Consider the following 21096-nt stretch of genomic DNA (forward strand, 5'->3'; position numbering starts at 1 on the left):
AATGTAGGAAAAGTAATGCAAATGTGTTATATTCAAATGTTAATTTACACGGAATATATACGGTATGCTTTGGAATTCTCATTGTTAGTTTAAATTCTACATCTTCTCTTGTTCACGTATAGACAGAGTTTTCACTAAATGTTTAATCATGGAAATTTGGTTTAAAATCATGGAAAGGTCCGGGAGATCCAGGTCAGCATGTGTATGAACCCTGTTCACTGGTCAGCATGTGTATGAACCCTGTTTACTGGTCAGTATGTGAATGAACCCTGTCATAAACAGAACTGACAGCGGTTTACTCTCCTGAGTTGGCTATTTATGGGTTAAACGCCTCATACGGTGAGGGGGCGTGGCTTATCTCTGTTGCCTTTCTCCATGGAAAAATATTTTCAGCCATCCGCCACCGAATAAATAACCACTTTTTCTACGTTCAACTTCTTGTGTAAATGCCACACGTCGTAGCGCCCTGGTGTCTGGGTTTATAACGTCACCACGTAGGCGCACACAGCTTCGTGAATGTCACTCCGACTACGTGAATGACTTCCGCATCCAGCGCCACGAGAGCAGCAGCAGCCAATTAGATTCATCAACGGCGGAGCAGCTCAGCGCTGATTGGCTCTCACAACGCAGCGTTCTGTCTGTCCTCTCCCTCCGCTCCGCTCTGGTTTCTCCTGCGCCGCTTTGCTCTCAACTCGACTTTTTTTTATATTCCGCGACTTATTGAGCGCCGTAATAATCGCGCGACCCAACGAATCGATAATGAAATTCGTTGCCAACTATTTTAATTATCGATTTTTATCGATTCGTTGTTGCAGCCCTTGACTTGCCAGTCGGACAGAAGATAATTGGGGCCGCTGCTGAACTGCATAACGGGTCGACTAAACCGGAAGCTGTTTGATATGCAGCTGTGTCTTTGGTTTGGACCCGAACACAAACTAGTTCAAATTGCACCCCAAGCCGATGAAGAAGTGGTCTTACTGGACGCTGCTTCTTTAAGAGGGAGGCTGCAGACTAATGTTGGATGTTCACTCGGAAATTAGTAATTAAATGTTAATAAATACATGGGTTACGCGTGTGTAAGAAGGAAAAAGTGTATGTGTGTGCGTTTGTTAGCGATGGAAATATAGTTTGCCGCCCCTTGTGGAGGCTCTCGTGCACGTAGAAACAAAACAAAGCTGCATTCAAGACTGCGCTTCAGCAGCGGGCTCTGATGAGAAAGCCTTCTACCTCATTTCAAAACGAATCATTTAACCCGCGGACCACAGAGCTAAAATACATCGAGCTCGATAGTGTGAAATCAGCAGATCTGAAATGCTCCGTTTACGCTCGTTTCCTCCCCCTCTGTGTGCGGCGGGACGTTCACGAGCGGCCAGCCCACAGATGTTTCATTAGGCAACGACGCTGCGGAGAGCTGCTACTGGTGCCCACTTCCTGTATTCACAGCAACAGGAGCCAACACACGTCTCCTTTTTTCTTTAAAAAAAAAAATCCCGATAACCACAAGACAAGCTTCGGGTTTGAACTCCGGCATCGCCGGCTCGCGTTGAAGAGTGTCGCCGCTTTGCTGCTGCTATCATGGTGGAGACTCCAGCCGGCTGTCTGTTTGAAGACATCCAGTATGAAGACATCCAAGTTGAAGCGGTAAACTTACTGACCGACAACGGGCTCCGGAGAGGGCATTCACGTTAGCTCTTGCTGTATAGGGGGTGGGGGGATGTTCCGGGCGCTAGGAGTTCAGAGACAACTGCGTGTTTTTTCTGCCGACGGACAGCGCCAATGTAGAGGACGGGCGCCGGCGACCCTGTCGGTGTAACTGTAACGTCCCAGTCCACCTTTCTCTACTCGGAAACACGGAGACGGTTGCGTACATTTGGGGTCGGAGCGAACCGTGAAACGCGTCTGCTACTGTGAACCTGGAAGCGCTGGAACAACCACAGCAAGGCCTCCGCTTCTTTTATCCTATTTACATTTTTTGAAAGGTCTTGTCGTAAAATGGTTAACTCTCATTTGTGGCTACTCCTAAAAAGTTCACCAGACAGTCCAGATACAGAGGGAGTCTTTTTAAGAGAAGGCGAGTGAGAGCGGGAGGGGTGGAGTTCTGTTCACCATGGACGCATTAGCCTGCTTTAGGAGAGGGGGTCCAGGGCTAAAGTTGTGTCCTAAGCTGGCATGTTGACTTGTTCGCAGGCTGTGGGCAGAGGCACGTTTGGAGTCGTCTTCAAGGCCGTTTGGAAAGGAAAAGACGTCGCCATCAAGACCATCGAGAGTGAAAACGAAAGGAACGCTTTTCTCGTTGAGGTACTGTGAACACCTTGTTCGTGTCCTGAGCGGAGTGAACCCTGTTTGGTCGGAGCTGCTGGGTGGGGCTTTTTAACCAAAGACCTTGGTCCACTAACACTCTGTTTTGTAGACTAATCGATTATTTGATTTAATCGACAGGTCATTCAGGGTGAAACGTCTTCTTTTGTTTAAACATACTAATCCAGTGGTCCTCAACCTTTTCTTAGTGATGTAACCCCTGTGAAATATTTCTTCAGCCAAGTTCTCCCAAACCAGCACAAAGCATGTTTGGTTGAAAAGAAGATGTAATACACATCGCTGCGGTGTCAGTGTCTGTTTTAATATAGAATGTATATCATTAGGTTTCCGAACATGCATCTATTGAATTTGTATTAAATAACGTTTTTTTTTAAATTCGATCCTAATTTTAAATATATTTTTGACAAATCTCATTTACCCCCTGGAGTGCCTTCACATACCCCCAAGGGTACACATACCCCCATTTGAGAACTGCTGGACTAATTAACTAAATAATTCATAGACCTAAACGAGCGATAAGTTGACTAATCAACAAAGACGAGATAGTCCTACAATCGTAGTTTGAGTGAATATGAAAACACAATAAATAAAAACATTTTTTAAACAAAGCAGCCCAGCACTGTCTTTCTAAAACACCGTTATCATGTATGAAATCTGCATTTACAGTATCTCAGTAACTACTTGATCAAATAATTACAATTCTGAATAGACACTGTGACTTTTTTGAAGTGTAAATCTAGGCACATGTATGTTGCCTATTGCTTTCATACAACAAAGATAATAATATGTGGAGAGCAATATGATGACTGTGGAAACCATTACATGAGAATCGCCATAATACATGTTAATTTTGTAATGCACACAGACCTACAGAGATGAATATATTCGTGGTAATAAGTCTATTTTTTCTTTGTGCGCAGCTCCGCCAGCTGTCCCGGGTAAATCACCCCAACATTGTGAAGCTGTACGGCTCCTGTGACAATCCAGTGAGTATACAACGCACTAATGGCTCATCCTCTTATGATGTTTGTTGAAGAACATGCCGCTTCATGAATACACTTATGAGCACATCATTTCGTCTACTTCCACACTCATTTGTTTCCATTTAAAATGAAAAAGATTTCCGTCCACACAAGCATGCCTGAAAACAACTCGCATGGCTATTCACAAACAATGTGCATGCAGGTGTCGGTGTAAACGGGAAGTAGATGGGTTGGCTGGATACAGAAAATACAAGATACCGAGTATTATAGTACTCTTTATTAATAAAAAGTAGTGCTTGATACTGAAAATCTTCCTCAATAATCGTCTTTTATAAACTGAAACAACATTTTCGTGCAAAAAAAGTTTCAAACAGTCACAGCGCTGCAGGTCTTGTTCTTGCTTTGTCTTGCACACATCAAAAAATTACTTTAAACTGAACCCGTACAAATCAAAGTTTACTAGATTATAGATCAATAAGTATAGTCAGCACACGTCTCTCACATGTTCCCTCTCGGTTCCGTTGTTATCTGTTCTCTCACTCGTAGCTCTGCTGCTGGCTGAAGTCTCTTGTCGTACTGGAGAGTTTATACTTTTGTTCCTTTACAGTTTCTTTGTGAACTTCAAAAGTATTTGTGCAGAACAAAATGAGTATTATTAAGAAGAGAAAAGCCCTTCGTTTTGTGTCCATCGTCCTCCTCAAAGCCACACACTGGGTCTTCAGATGTCCGCTCCGTAGGGTCGATAAAGCCACTGGACACGCCACTCGCAAATCGCTCTCGCTCTAATATAAGCTGCTTCATCCGCATGTATAAAGTACTATAATTATAATATGGAAATGTAGGAGTGTGGATGTAGCCATTTAGTTTTGGAGCCAACCATTGACGTGTTTGGTGGTCAATCAGTAAATGCAGCTCAGCTTACAGGAAGTTACAGATGGCCTCACTCTTTTGCTTTACTGTTAAGCTAATGTGATGTGTGTTCTCAGGTCTGTCTGGTCATGGAGTATGCAGAATGTGGCTCTTTATATAACCGTAAGTCTTATTACGGCTGTGAAATATCCTTGATGATTCATATTCACTGACATGTTACAGTACCGGTTATATAGTTTCATGGTTTCACTGTTTAATACATAGTTCCATATAATGCTGTAATATTATTATAATGCTATAATATGCTGAGAAGATTTTACAAGATTTACAAGATTCTGTAATTTAATGGTTACATTTACAATAAGAGAAATGGATGAGGAAAAAAATGTGAATATTTATTGGTTAATCATGTTGTTTAATCATTTTAGAAAATATATATATATATTTCTTAGAATCTCCAAAAATTGCCACTTAAATGTAAGAAAATTAGCCAATTTTTTTTATTTTTTTATGTAAATGTACGACAAGTTTTATCATGCTGGCATTCCAAAATGAGTTTGAGATCCGCCCCGTGTCCGTCTAATTCTTTGCTTGTCTCCCAATCAAAGTCCTGCACAGCGCCGACCCTCAGCCCCACTACACGGCATCCCACGCCATGAGCTGGTGTCTGCAGTGTGCCCAGGGAGTCGCCTATCTGCATTCTATGAAGCCAAAGGCCCTAATCCACCGGGACCTCAAACCCCCAAAGTGAGTCTCTTCATGAGCAGACAGATTGACAGTTACGGTGACGAGAAGCTTTAAAATAACCGGTTTGTGATAACGTAAGTCTGATGGTCTCTGTGATAGTCTTCTCCCACTGCTTCCTTGTTCCTGAAAGACGAATGAGCTTCTAGCTGGGCCCGAGCCCACCATCTGCTGATGCTACAGGAAAAGGGATTCTGGGTAATTGTGGCTTAGGAGTTGACTGGTGAAACATGAGCTGCAGTCAAACAGTTAAACAGTCGCTGATTGGTTCATGTTGTTGGGCCTGCACAGTCTGAGGCATGTTTAAGGGGAAAGTATGAATGGAAATGCCTGATGACAGCTATACACACATGATTTTTGGCTTCTACAACTGTAAAAGAAAAAGAATACATATATAATGCACACGCTTTGCTGTAAAAGGTTTAACCTCCATTTTTTTTTATTGATGTGAAAATGCAACTCTCCAATGTCCAGTTTGAGCCTAAAGAAAGTTCTTTATTTAATGTGAACATTCACAATGAATTATTGTTTTGTTTCGTCGTTTTTCTTGTGTAAATATTTTTTCGGGTTTCGTGGCACTCAATACTTAGTTTTATGATGAAATACCTGCGACGGTCTTCTTCTTCAAAAAAAATGTTTTATAGAAGTGTAGAACACATTGTCTGCGGTCTCTAACGGTCGTCCTCTGCGTTTCAGTCTGCTCCTGGTGGCTCGTGGCACCGTGCTGAAGATCTGTGACTTTGGAACAGCGTGTGATATTCAGACCTACATGACCAACAACAAGGGCAGTGCAGCCTGGATGGCACCAGAGGTGTTTGAAGGTGAGCTGATGAGATTAGCTTAAGGCAGTGGTTCTCAAATGGGGGTACGCGTACCACTGGGGATACGTGAAGGCACTGAAGGTATGTGGGATTTAAAAAAAATTGCCATTCATTCAAAAATCCTTCAGAAATAGTTATTTCGTAAATAATCATAAAAACATAAATGTAAGTTATACATTTACTTTTAAACTTACTTTTATATTAAGCAGGCTATTTAAAGTAATTATCCTAACAACTACGCGTCCCTACCATATCAGGATGGTTTGACCCAACCTGGCACACGTCCTGTCATCACCTGTTAATCACTGCCGCCTGAACATAAACAACGGAGTCGTGGTTGAAGTGTAGCAGCGATGCTGTTGAAAACACGGAGAGACGAGCCAAAGAAGGCGAAACCAGAGCCGGCAATATTCCGTCAGTTTTCAGACGACTATGTTTTAACAAGGTTTACGTCCACAAGTTGCAACACCCACTTTATATGGAGAGAGGTTAGCTAACAGTAGCATGAAGCCAGCACACCTTGGTGGCATCTCAAGACCAAACACACAAATCATGCTGGTAATGCCACCAGAGTTTTTTTTAAAGAAGAAACTTTCTGAATTCAAGTCATCTCGAGACACGATGCGTAAAGTCCTAACGGCATGAGCTAGAAATCTTGCAGCGCCATCTGCACGGATGCAGCCCGCGAGAGGACTTGTCGCGTGCATTAAAATAGAAAACTCCGACATGAAGTGGACTCACTCAGAACATGGGAATTACGCTCTAAGAATTACTGAAATTCTAAATGCATGAGCAAAACAGTTGCAGATTAATTCTTTGTCTATCAACTAATTGTTAGAAGTTGTTTTAACATTTTTCAACACACAATTGCATTAACCTTTTTAAAACAATATAATTTAAATCTAGACTAGTTTCAAATAAATGTCAGTTTCTGAACGTCTCTTAATAAAATTATTAACTGATAAGACGGTTACACATCAACAAATATTTCATTTCAATTCAACAGTGCAATCTTCAGTTTCTATATTTCAATAAATCAAACACTGATGGCACAGCGCTATGTATTACTACTTATTTTTAATTTTTACAAAAAATTATTTGCGCTGGTACTTAGCTGTAAAAACAATTCACAGGAAGTACATCACTGAAAATGTTTTGAAAACCACTGGCCTAAGGTAACCATTGTGTTTTCCACAATCTGTCTGGATCTGTATTTATTTTTGTATGTATATATATATATGTATATATATATTGATTCAACCTCACAGCTAGACTGAATTCTGATTGGTTATCGTGTGCGTGTCTCCCTCAGGCAGCAACTACAGCGAGAAGTGCGACGTGTTCAGTTGGGGCATCATTCTGTGGGAGGTCATCACACGCAAGAAGCCCTTCGATGAGATTGGCGGCTCTGCCTTTTGTATAATGTGGGCCGTCCACAGAGGTGAGCAAACTCCTCTTGCCAACTACAAATACTACAAATAATAAAGGCCTGTTCTTTTATGATGTTCTGCTGCATTGATTCTGTTTCCTTTTAAAAACTGTCCGCTGTGAGTTTGAGGGTAGAAGTACGGTGCTAAATTGTTCTGTGCATTTTGAGCCCCTTTGAGCTCTTTGTTTTGGTTCGCAAGTCCACAATCTTCTGCACAATCGGTTGGTTAGTTTGTGTTACAGTGACTTCTGAATCCGGACCCACATGGTCACATGTCGACCTTCCAGGCCTCTTACTGAGTGTTCACTGTGACGCAGGTACACGGCCTCCTCTCATCAAAGACCTCCCAGAGCCCATCGAGAGTCTGATGACCCGCTGTTGGGACAAAGAACCCAGTCAAAGGCCGTCAATGGAGGAAGTCAAGAACACTATGAGTCATTTTATGAAGGTATCGTCCCAACACGTACTGTTTAATCTGTAATTGTGTCATAAACAGCGGGGAATATCACACATTGTTTGGCTTTACAAGTGTATGCCAAAACGCTAACTCTGAGCTAATTGGATCTGACTCTGAAACACGGACCCGATCCCATCCATCCACAGACCCGTGAGGACAAAACTAGTGCACATATTCAACATGAAACACTGAGAATCAAATATGACAGTGAGAACCCAGAAAGTGAACAGCTCTCCACAAACGAAGAACATTTGGAAGCCCATTGTCAACCAGCTCCGACGTGGACAGCTTGTGGTTTTACAGCCGATGGGTTTAATCCCATGACAGAACTCTTAAGATTTCGTCGTACGAGCTGAATATGGACACACAAGAGGAACAGTTAAATAACATTAATCTAAACCTGATAACTAACCTGACCAAGACCAGGCGAGTCTGCAGGGATCAATTTCCATGATGATTTAAGTCAAACTAATGAAAACCTACTTTATGAAATAGAATCTTCTGAAAATAAGAAGTGATCTGACCTAATGAAACTGCCCTCAGCTCTGTACTTAACACACAGACCGGATGGTCTCATCTCTTACTCTGGGAAGGAAAGAGGAAAACATGCTGTACCTTTTTAATCTGCTAACGGTTTGTTTAGTAAGCATACATAAATTACCGTTTGATCCTCAAATGAGGCATTATGAATCTGTTGAAAAGCGCTGGGTGTTGTGTTTGCATCTTCCAGTACTTCCCAGGCTCCGATGAACCTCTCAAGCTCCCTCATCAGTCTTCACCCAACAGAAGCGGCTCTTCATCGGCGACAAGCACAGGTGACTATTCCAACGACGAGCCCGTCAACTTCCTGATTACATGTCCAGTCGACAGCTTGAAACTGGTGAGACAGTATTTTTTAAATGAGTGTGTGCCGCCTGTAGGCTCTTATGCGGACTACACCATCAGCAGCAACCGGAGCGATGACAACACGGAGCGCAGGAACTCCGTCGGCAGGGAGGAGACCCTGAAAAGCTTTGAGGCCAAGTTTCCGCTCCAGTTCAAACCCTCAAAGGTGAACACTGATCGCACAGGATCACAGTGTCTGTGTCGGTCCCACCCGATTTTTTTATGATGCCAACGTTTTCTATCCCCCCGACCCTTAGACAGCAACGCTGCGTACCGGTTTGTCCAAGGTGACCAGTGTGGAAAATCAACCTGGATGCTCCCAAAGCCCCACCCCCTGCACCAGCCCGATAACCACCACCAGCCAATCAGAGCTGAGGATGACCATTAGTCCCACAGGTGAGAACAACAGCTGATGGTGAAGTCGGCTGGCAGGCTAACAGCTGTTCATTATACGGCATTTTACTGTGTACTTTAGAAGCAGTTGAAAGCATCATATTAACGTGAGTATATTTTTGCAAACAACAAGGACTGGATTCTGTCCCCCAACACATTCAATGGAAACACATATTCTTAATGGCACATTATGAACAGGATTGATTCGAGTAAAAGTACCCATGTGGACATGGGGATGCTGTTTAAGGACTAAAGTTAACTTTTAGAAATGGTATAAGTCTTCGTATGCTAGTTATGCTAAGCATCTTGTGAACAAACTATAAATTAAGATATAAACATTGGGAAATTATTGTGTTCCAGCAGCAGGTTATCCAGAGCAACAGCAAATGCACAGTAAACATACAAATAACACTAATTATATGTAATCATACCAATCAGAAAATAAAGTGAATACTCCAAATATACTACTGCCTCCCCCCCCTTAACCTCTCCCTTTTTTCTCACCTGCACACAGTTAACCAATCACAGCGTGGCGATGGTGGGGATGTCATATTCTCTATGGGGCAGGCGGTCTACCTATAGTCCTCATCTGAATGATGATCCATAAGACACACCTGCAGCGTTAGTCTAGAGCTCTGCCATTCATTCATTCACTAATTCTTGTCCATCTTTTTTTATATATATATATATATATTAGTGCTGTGAAAAATAACGCGTTAACTCAGTTAATTCAATGACAGGTTTAACTAGTTTTTGTTTTTTTACCGCATTTAACGCATGCGCAGAATGAGCTTCCAATCCGTCTGTTGTTGGTCGTCGGGACGAAAAAAAAGTCACTTGCAAAATGAGCTTCCAATACACCTCTTCAATCTGAACTCTGTCCGCTCTCATGCAGACGGTCTGTTCATCGGTAATGATCCTTCCGCAGGTTCACCTACGGAAACCTTGTTACGACTTTTACTTCCTGTAGATCAGGGTCTCAACACGTCGATCGCGACCTGCCAGTCGATCGCGCGTAGTGTTGGTAGATCGCATGACATTAAAAGATTGGCCCGCCCCTGACATGTTCTCTATCGCACGTCTTTGTTCTTTTATTAAACTAAACGTCTGTTGTTGATCGTATCTCCACAGCAGCATGTCATTTCTGTCTCTACGCGTCGCGTTAACACTTATCGATCTCCATCTCGCGCGCCACAGAGCTCCGTGCGCGCATCGACCGAGCAAAAAAAAAGTCACTTGTCAATCTGTCCCCGTGTCCGTGTCGGTGAGGTTTCAGCTTTGCAGCGGTGTCCCCGCCGTCCCTTTCATCACGGCCCAGTTCATGAAGAAAACCCACACAGTCAGTTTGCCTCAGCAGCTGCTAGAGGAAGACTAGAGGCCTTTAGATTGTATCATGGTGGAGTTAATGGTTGACAAACAAGAGAAACATTTTCTATTTAACCCTCCTGTTACCTTTACATTTACTAACATATTTTACCCTCGGGGTCAATTTGACCCCAGCAATTAAAACCTCCAGAAAATTATTAGAATTAATATTGCTTCCCAAGTTTAAGTGTGAGGTACTTTATGTTTGTTTGTTGACTACCTAAATAGCCCTTTAAATAAAAGAAAAAGTTGATATTTCTTATATGTTTGACACAGTGAAAAACAGCCTGGGGTCAAATTGACCCCAAAGAACACCGACATTAAACATTGAATGGGGTCAAATTGACCCGAAAGGTAACAGGAGGGTGAAACATTCTGTTTAGGATGAAGATGTATTAATGTTCCATATGGAAGAAAACTGCTAAATAACTGCTGAGTTGCAGCACCATTGTATAGAAGAATGTATAAATGTATATATCCGTCTTTTGTCATAAATCTCTATGTTCTCACAAAATATACCGAGAATATCGGTAATATGTGATTAATCATGATTAATCCACAAAAACCTGTGATTAACCCGATTAAAATTTTTAATCGTTTCACAGCCCTAATATATATATATAAGGGACAGTGCATTTTACAGGCATGAGAATCCCTCACCTTTCGGCGAAATTCGCCGTTTTGAAACCAAAATAGGTGACTTACGTGAATCGTGTAGATCCGAAGAGTTTTTGTTTTGGGGAGGGGGGGGTCAATTGGCCGGCCGGCGTTTATGAGATTGGAGTGGGACACGGAGAAAATGTGAAGTGTTGCTCTTCGCAATAAAACATCTTTGATGGGACGTGTCGCGTCTCGGCCAATCAGCGTCAAGATGTCTTCAGCGTTTGGTGGTTTAGGTTAGCTTGAATGTTAGACGCTACTTCTGCTGCTGTCGCGCTGCACGGTGGAGCGATGCTAACAAAGTACCCGTACGTTAAGAGCGATGTGATTTAGCATATTTTTAGTCTCAATACTTCATTAAAAGAGCGATCAGAGCGCACGCGCTGCTCCGTGTCAAGCTGTTTGCACGCGCAGCGCTCACAGCGAGGGGCCTTAAGTGGCGGAATTTTCGGCTTTAAAAATAAAAATAAAAAAAGATGCCAGAAGTGAAATGTTTAAGTTCAGTCTGTAAAGTTGTGTAACTCTACAGCTGCTCATCCTGATGAACTCTGTATCCTCTGGTCAGAGACTAACGGCCTCATAGTGTATAATCATTGATCAATGCTATGATGGCTCCATGTAGTTTCATTAATATCTTGCTGTATTAATACTAATATTACTGCTATTTGTTAAGTGTTGAAAAAGTTGGTAAAAAGTTAACCATACAGATATTTTATTTATTACTATTATAGATAAATATACCAGTATCGTATTTATGGTATACTGTTTTTATGGTATTGTATCAGTATCATGATATTTATGGCAGGTATGGTATAGAAGATCGTGACAACCAGGTAGAGGCAGAACAGACTCGAGGAACAGACTCAAGGAACAGACTCGTGGCTCAGCAGAGCACAAGACTTGAAGACTTGTTCACGCCAACAACAAAAAAAGGAAGTTGGTTCATGAATGACCATATTATACACAATATTACTATTATTATAGTAGTATAGGCCCGATCACTGACTTGGTGTCAGAATGGAGGACCTATAGATTATCATACAACGTCCAACATCGATGTCCGTGGAAGTCACCACCAGCACCCCCCCGCGCCTATCCTCCTCACCTTTTTCACCCCTGACCCGTTTTCATGCCTGATTTTAATACAAACATTTCTGTAAATGTGCCAGAGTTGGCCAAGAGGTTATTTTTCATCCGTAGGCCCGAGAGGCAGATGTCATAAAACAAACCGTAAAACATAAGATTACATGTTCTCATCGAGTCGTACTTCATCGGGAGTCAAAGCTTTGAATTATGTTTCACTGCCCACAATGCACCAGTAGAGTGCATTACAATGCAGCCTACCAGTGTCAGTGTGCTTTCTAAAACAAGCTCTTTTATATTGACAATGGTTTGCGTGTGCGTGTGCGTGCGTGTCCTTAGCTACCAATGGTTCAGATGGCTCCATTCCCATGGCCTACCTGAAACTGGATCATCAGTTACAGGTAAGTTGAAAATATGTTTTTGATAAAAACCTTTCCTCTTCCTTCTAGTGCTACTACAACTATTGACTATAATCATATTGTCCACTTGTCTCTTTCACCAAGCATTCATACTGGTGCTCTGTGTAGTGCAAGGATCTGGCGATATGTGATCTTGATGTTATAATAGTTACTCTTGCCCCACTTATTTTGCTGCTACTATTTTACCTGTTTTTGCCCCACTTGTTTTTCTTCTACTATTTTATTTGTTGTGCTGCTACTATTGTACTGGTTTTTGCATGGTTTGTTTACGGTAAAATTGTTTTTGCAATTTAGTTTTTTTAATGGTTTTGTTTGAAATCATCTTAATTTCTTGTAATAAACTTCTGTTTTAATTCTACTAAAACACATATCTGGCCTAATAACGGTAAAAAAAGAAAAATCTTTGTCCTTACAATTAATTTATATATTTGAGTTGTAAACTTGTATCTCTTGGGGCGCAAGGCCCCAGGTGGCGTTGTTGATCTCTTTCATCTCCCCCTCCCTGAACCCTCCTGTTACCTTAGGGTCAATTTGACCCCATTCAATGTTTAATGTCGGTGTTCTTTCGGGTCAATTTGACCCCAGGCTGTTTTTCACTGTGTCAAACATATAAGAAATATCAACTTTTTTATATATTTAAAGGGCTATTTAGGTAGTCAACAAACAAACATAAAGTACCTCACACTTAAACTTGGAAAACAATATTAATTCTAATAATTTTCTGGAGGATTTAATTGCTGGGGTCAAATTGACCCCAAGGGTAAAATATGTCAGTAAATATAAAGGTAACAGGAGGGTTAAACATTGAATGGGGTCAAATTGACCCTAAGGCAACAGGAGGGTTAAGGCCTCACCACATTCTGGCCTTAAGGGAGGGGGAAATGAAAGAGACCAACAACGCCACTTAGGGCCTTTTAGTAGAATTAAAACAGAAGTGTATTACAAGAAATTAAGATGATTAAAAACGAAATGAGTAACTACAAATGATGTTAAAATATTTGCTCAATCCGGGGTGGTTGTAGCTCAGTGGAGAGAGTGGTCGTCCTGCGACCGCTAGGTAGTCGGTTCGATCCCCGCTCTCCCCATTAGTTGCATGTCGCAGTGTCCATGAGCAAGTCACTGTAGCCCACTGCTCCTTAATAACTAAGGAATGGGTTAAATGCAGAGAATACATTTCATATATGTATATATGTAATATGACAATAAAAGGATTTTATTTTCTTCTTCGTCTCATGCATCGAGTATTGATCACTCAGTTGTTCTTCTCCCACAGCCTCTGGCTCCGTGTCCCAACTCCAAAGAGTCCATGGCCGTGTTTGAACAGCACATCAGGATGGCTCAGGACTACCTTAAGATCCAGTCGGAGATCGCTGACCTTGCTCGGAGGAAGTAAGTCCAGTCACATGCTGTCTGCGGTCGGCTGCGCTGGAACTCTATGCAACTTTAGAGAGTTTTTTTTTAATAGTGGGTATTTTACTAACTATTATTAACTAGGGTAAATATGTATGGTTTCATGTATGAACTGAGATTATTTCCCTGATCATTCAGAACGTGAAGAGTTGAAACAGAACAGTGTGTTGTGTGTGTGAACCGTTTCTTGCCGAAAAAGTGAGTGAAACACAGTGACCACACAGCAGCTGCCTTCCCTGTAATATTACACCAAAACTGTCCAATCAGTGAGTCACCTATTGGGTCATGTGAGAGTCATGTGTGCCTCTCCATGTTCATTCTTGACGAGTCTGTGTGACCAGAAAGCTGACTAGAACTAAAAGAGGCAGCATGTGTTTTATGGGGCGAGATAAATAGATCATAACAACAAGGTGTGAGAGACTCGAGAGTAACAACAACGTACTACATGTGCCGTAAACCATTAACCATGGCAATGAGATCTTAGGTCAGACTCAAATATGACCCAGTTTGTATTATATGATCAGGAATGTGACATTCTGAAATACACAAGACATGTCCAAGGACATCTATTGCCACTGGCTCCCCTTGAAAATGTAATACTGCATTTAAAGGAACAGTTCAACATCTTTTAGGAAGTAAGCTTATTCGAGAGTCAGATGAGAAGATTTAGTACAGACACCCCTCCCCTCCAGAAACTACATGTCATTTTACCTTTCTTTTATTTTTTATCTCCTGCCTCCCTTCTTTATGACATGCTGGCCATGCTGGCCATGCCCTGACGTCGATAGCAGTTGACTATCATTTATGAATAATAGCCGATGACGATCATTGTCATCGTTTTTTTTCCGTGATAGGAGATGGTAAACAAAATTATTTCAAGCATCCCCAAGTGATTGTACTTACTCTAAATGTTATCCTTTTACTTTGTATTGTCAAAGCCATAGTGGTTATTTTAATAAAAAAACATACAAATCAAACACTAAGGAACTAAATAGACGTATTTCTATATAAATAGTGGCTTTGAATTCAAATAAGCATCTCCTGTAACTATATTCATATTAGTTCCTCGCACAATTGAACACGTCATCGATAGCGGTAAAATAGGCCACGGCCCCATTCTAATCATGAGCTTGAATGACTAGAAAGGGTTAATACCGCTATCCAGATCTTATGTTCTCACTGGATATCGGTCTATAACGATCGGGGGCAGATCTCTCCTCATGTCACTGAGATGAAGAAGGCAAATAAGCGTCATCCTAAAAGTCTTGAAATCGTCATTTGAGACCTATGCCCTTCAAATATGGAATATAATGCTGCTTTAATCCATCGGAGGGAGAGAGAACTTTATGTCAATGATTTGAAAGGTGAGGTGTGTGATAGTTGGATTGCCGCTGTACGTAAACGGTGACCAAGGCACAGACCGTAACGGAGGCTCCTTGTCTTTAGAGAGGAGCTCATGTCTGAGCTGGAGCAGGACCAGAGGGAGCAGCAGACCTCATCTCGACTCCTCCAAGAGCACGGCAAGCTTCTGGAGGACAACAGCAGCCTCTCTACCGACTGCAAGGGCCTGAGGAGCAAGCTGAGTCTGATCAAGACTCAGAACCAGCACCACAGCTAGGACGCGCGCCCCACCGCCTCTGCTCCACCGGATGAGAGGAATCACTCCACAGACGGACGGACCTTAATAGGCTCACGGCAAAACCAGGTGCCAGGGGAACGCAGACGGGGCTAACGGCGATGGCCCAGACCCAGTTTAAAAGACAAACATTTCCCATCAGCGCCAAAGAGTCGCACCAGCATGGAGGGTGTCGAAACTACAGGAACATAAGTGAAATTTCTTCTTTTTAGTATTTACATTTTTTTCAGCAAAGCAAACAATTAGATTGACCACCACAAATGATTTCAGTTATGACTTAAAATAGATAAATACGAGCACCTTTTGGGTTATATTGAGGTTATGAGATGAAATATACAAATCGTAACTTGTCCTTTCTGGGCCTCCGTACGCTAGACGTTACGTTAGGGTTGGCCGTAACACATCGTGTTCATTTCAGTATTTCACATTAGAATTGAAGGTGCGACCAAGAAACTTCACATGGACATGTACTCTGAAAAGGACCTGAAGGTGACTTGCTCTTTTTTAGTTTTTTTATACTATATTTGATTTTTTAGTTGCTTTAAAAGTAACTGCGATTGTAATTTGTAAATTCTTACCATTTTTATATATATATTCCGTATATATCCCCTATTGTATTGTGATTGATGAAAAGAGGAGAGGCACTGACAGTGTGGGCCGTACCATTTTTAAAACGAATTTTAACTGTGAATAGCATACTAACCAAAGGAGTTGTGCTCCCGAGCCTCGGAGCCAAAGAGAAGCTTTGTTGAAGCGACTGTTTGAAATGGAAATAACTGTGGAATAATGAACCTGGAAGACATCTCTATCTGTTTAATTTCGCTTTTTCTTCAGTTACGGTTTTCTTTTACACACGTTACGTTTCACAAAATTATATTGACATTATTCTGCACTGCACTTATTTGGGGTCAAAGGAATGTGTTGTGTCACTTTGGTCGGGTGGTTTCTACGACGACGGGGTTACTCTGGGATGGATCATTGTTTTTAACGCATCTCTTCAGACTGCTGCCTAAGGATTGTTCTTGTACAGTTAATTTTTTCTTTTCATCTCAGTTTATTTTATAAAACATGTCTCCTGTGATTTAACAATGTACAGACTTGCAATTATATGCTTTTAGAGAGTATAAACAAAATTTGTAGTATTTTAGTCTGTTGTCTTTATTGGATGTGTGAAAGCTTGTGGACCTGACCGGCAGATGCTCCTTTTAAAGGATACATCGTTTCCAAATGTTCAGGTTGATACTTTTACATACTAGAACATGTTTACTTGCTTTAATGTTTTATAAAAACATGCAACACCTCTCTTCACCCTTTCTGGAACACTCTGTTTTAACACTTTTCTATTTAAGACCCCCCCCCCCCCCCCCCCCACACACACACACACACACACACCCCTCCTGGAAAAGCCCAGTTTCAGATTGTTAATGCTACATTATTATTTAATTAACCGAACAATTGTTCTCCAAATATAATGTGTTTGAATGATTTGACCATCAAATGCTGCAGTGTAGAGCACCAGTGTAGAGTTTGTAGGAAACCTCTCATTCTACTGCACCAGGACTCTGGCAGTTTCCCCCCCTCAGTCCTGGTTCTGGGTCTCCCTTTCCTCCCTTTCAGCCAGTGGGCCAAGTAGGATGTCCTGGGTCTCCAACAACAGGGTGTCGGTGAGGCGAAGCTCTGCTCCTGGCCAGAGGAGGAAGACTAATAACTAGAGGAAAGAGACAATGTTCTTGCTGATGGTCATATACACACACACATATATATATATATATATTATAAACAAGTGTATATATATATATATATGTGTGTATATAAATATGTGTGTGTGTACGGAAAGTATTCAGACCCCTTTAAATTGTTCACTGTTACATTGCACCCATTAGCTAAAATCCAAAAAGTTAATTTTATTTCCTATTAATGTACACTCAGCACCCCATATTGACAGAAAAAAACAAATGTAGAAATGTTTGCAAATTTATTAAAAAAGAAAAAAAGAAATATCACATGGTCATAAGTATTCAGACCCTTTGCTGTGACACTCATATTTAACTCACATGCTGTCCGTTTCTTCTGATCCTCCTTGAGATGGGTCTACTCCTTCATTGGAGTCCAGCTAAATTGTTAAACGTGCTCGCGATTCAATCACCGGGAGATGGAAAGAAAAGCGACACCGTTTATTATTTTGTGTGGGGGAGAGGGGGGGGGTTAAAGTGGGGGCTTGCTCAACCTTTATCTATTGAGGGAAAAAAGCGTGCTTTAAAGGACAGAAGTGCATACAACTGCCTAAAACACGTCGGCGACGCACAGGGGCAGCACTTCACCGCGCGCTGACAACCTGCACCCCGGAGAGAACACTGGTCCACGAGGACACGATGCCCGGTCTCGGTCCGTGTACGTTTTGTTAGTTTGTTTTTTCGTTTCATTCCAAATACGGAATACGGAAATCACGTGGTTTTTTCGTTTTCCGTTTGAAAACCAAAAACGGAAAAACGGAATACCACCTCCGTATTTCGTTTCTGCCGTCTGAAACCAAAAACGACAGAACGGAAGTGCTTAAAATGAAGTCAAAATAAAAGCCAGTGATACATATTCGTATTACCTTAAAAGAATATTAATTAATCAATATAAAGAATAAAGAATTAAACGGGGATATTTTAACGATGCAAACACATAGCAGGGTAACGTTAGAAGAATATTAATTAGTCAATATAAAGAATAAATAATTAAACCTGGATATGTTGGCGACAGTGGTGACGACGGGAAGTTTAATATTCATGTACACAGCAAGAATCACCTTCTCACTTAATCGTTGCATTGTTTGATGCAACACAGTTCCTAATATAGATTAATCAAAGTAATGTTTCTGTGCAGAGTTGTTGCTGTTATTATATTTATATTTCCACCGCAGAGTAAACGGTTCACCTTTATACCGCTAGATGGCAGCATACCTGTTCTTGATACATATGTATTTAATGCCGTTTATTTCCTCCGATATTTATGTTCATGGTTAATTTCCAGCATAGTTGTATACATCATGTATTTACTTGTTTTATTTGGGTCATTTTGTAACTAAACATTCCCACATGGAAGAGTGAGGATATGATGACCACGAGGCAATACATATTGACAATTGAAAAATAAAGAGACAGTAGTTGATTTTTTCTTATTAAGCAGCCTTCAGTTAGCACCCAGTCACAGCACCACCTGTGCTTCACCTGTAACCTTCATTACTACATCATCATTACATCAACGGTTAATGGGGACACGTTTTTTGGTTTATGTTTATATGTGTGTGTGTGTGTGTGTTTATGTATGTGTGTGTATGTATATATGTATATATGTGTGTGTTTATGTATGTGTGTGTGTATGTATATATGTGTGTGTGTATGTATGTGTGTGTGTATGTATATATGTATATATATGTATATGTATACGTATGTATGTGTGTATATATATGTATATATATATATATATATATGATTCTTTGAAATACGTTTTTTCGAGAAATCATAGGTTAGGGCACTTATAAGCTCGTTAGCTTCAGCCTCGACCCTTTCGGTCAGCCACTTTCTTCTTTTGTTGAATTATGATTGTTGTATATTTTGCTGATCGAAATAAACTAAATCATCATCAACATGTAACCTGTTCTGTTGTTACTCTGCTGTCTTAGCCCTCTGACTACATCACATCATCATCATGTAGTACTTTGGTCTCCAGAAGGATGGAGCTCTGTGTTGTGTGTGAACATGTTTTGAGGAGTTGACTCCATGAGTTATTGTATCAGAGTGAAACATGGAGAGCAAAGCTCCTCTCACATCTCTAACATGTCTCACATAGTTTATAGTAGTGATTGTTAGGCGTTGTTGTCTGTGTTTAGCCGTATGGCTATATCTCTGCATGTACATTTAGATAAGCCATATTCAGCTCAGAGCCTTCTTTAGCTTAGAGCAGCAGGTCATGGCCTTCTTTAGCTCAGAGCAGCAGGTCATGACCTTCTTTAGCTCAGAGCAGCAGCTCACATGTAGCCTACTTATATCTGATCCAATGACATCTGCACACTTCTAGATTAGTAAAGAAAGACAATCTTTGGTATTTTCTAATTCTTTGTCAAGCACAGTTAACTACTCCCCTAAAAGAGGAAGCCTTCAGAATTAGTGGTAGCATTGCATTAGGATTACATTTCTGTATTTGAATTGTATTGCTGGATCTCAATTCCTCTGATTCTTCCATCTGCAGTTAATCTGCTCGCATGATTTACATCATCAAAGTTGTGCCTTCCAAGAGCTGTTTCAAATTAAAAGTGAATGTCAGATGTATGAACCGTCCTGACTGAGCTTCCACTGAAGCTTTATACCTGCTACAAGCTCAGGTCAAAATGGTGTTTAGTATTATGTGATTTATAGGTTGGCTCAGATTGTTTATCATTGATGTTTGTTCCTGCTGTTTGATTGTCGTGCTCAGACATCAGCTGTGTTCTTAGTGAAGCAATAGGTATCAGATTGGCATCCAAACTGAGGGTGTCAGGGTCCTTAAGCTGCCCTTCATAAACAAGCGAGGTTCCCAACCACATAGGGGTCCTCCTCCAGTGGGAAATCTTCACACTGGGTCCAAATCAGTGATATCCGGCTGTCGGGGAGACCGATTTATGAGCCTGAAACAAGTGATACAATGGTGGCTAATGAATGAAGTTATCATGGCTTCACCGCCCGAAACCGGCTGTAACCGTCTTGTGTGTGTATATTTTGGGGTGTACGTTTGTTACCTGGGTCAGAGGTCACTGAACAAGCTATCTTCCAGTGCCTTACTCACACTGGCAGGGGGTCAACACACCGTGTCACTATCAATAGTTGGTGTTACAGGTCCAGATTAGTCACTGCATTGTCCAGCAGTACACTTGTATCAGGGCACTGCAGAGCAAATTCCCTCACTGCAGCTTCCTGGTCCTGTAAACTTGGAAATGGGTTGGTGCCAAAGTCTGACACTCGTGTCAGTGAGCCCACTTCCTGGTCGTACCAGTCTGCAGCCACAGATGCATTTGGCAAAAGGTCTGTCGACAGCTTATTTGGGCATCCATCTCTGGCCAAGTAATTTGGTATCCCCCTCCCTGTAATAATAATTCAATGTGGCTGTCACAACCATGCCATGTATTGCAACATGCTCCTTCTAGTATTTGATTAAACATGTTTAAGAAACATTCAATAGTAAAACATTTTGAAAATAATTATTCACATTAAAAAAGGCTTGAAAGACCAACCCGAAGACATACCAGGAATCCTGTGTGCATTCCATGCTTGCACAGTTCGGTTAACACCGATCTGGGCCAACTGGCATGTCAAAGATGACACACAGAACCGAGTCATCTGGTCCTCCATGTCCAGCTCCTCCTGATCCACCAGTTGGACCAATGCAGCTTTCAAGTTCTAGTTAACCCGGTTGTTGATTTCTGGCCAGATTCTCTCGATTCTGTGATTCTGTCATTGCAAAATAGACATTTTCAGATTCTTGATAAACAAATATTTTCCCCGCCCCCCCAGACTAACTTACTTTCACACATTTTAATATCTTCAGTTAACCATTCTGAATAATTAATGAAAGTGTGAAATAGTTATTTAATTACATGTT

General features: G+C 41.3%; 1 protein-coding gene across 2 annotated transcripts; it reads left to right on the forward strand.

The window, feature by feature from the left end:
- Window positions 1-879: 879 nt before the first annotated feature.
- LOC130202308 (mitogen-activated protein kinase kinase kinase 7-like) lies at window positions 880-16616 on the forward strand. 2 transcript variants are annotated; one of them, XR_008833326.1, is made up of 15 exons: window positions 880-1641; window positions 2188-2298; window positions 3240-3305; window positions 4289-4334; window positions 4781-4919; window positions 5613-5737; window positions 7050-7178; window positions 7484-7614; window positions 8354-8438; window positions 8544-8674; window positions 8766-8904; window positions 8984-9008; window positions 12349-12410; window positions 13702-13817; window positions 15285-15375. XR_008833326.1 is itself a non-coding variant. In XM_056427755.1 (14 exons), the coding sequence occupies exons 1-14, from the start codon at window positions 1576-1578 to the stop codon at window positions 15454-15456; spliced, it is 1518 nt and encodes a 505-aa protein (XP_056283730.1). In that variant the 5' UTR covers window positions 894-1575; the 3' UTR covers window positions 15457-16616. The 2 variants fall into 2 exon arrangements, 1 of the variants encoding a protein (XP_056283730.1); XM_056427755.1 differs by lacking the exon at window positions 8984-9008 and having other exon boundaries at window positions 894-1641; window positions 15285-16616.
- The last annotated feature ends 4480 nt before the right edge of the window (window positions 16617-21096 follow it).

The sequence above is a fragment of the Pseudoliparis swirei genome, chromosome 12 (genome assembly GCF_029220125.1).
Source record: "Pseudoliparis swirei isolate HS2019 ecotype Mariana Trench chromosome 12, NWPU_hadal_v1, whole genome shotgun sequence".
Classification (NCBI taxonomy): Eukaryota; Metazoa; Chordata; class Actinopteri; order Perciformes; family Liparidae; genus Pseudoliparis; species Pseudoliparis swirei.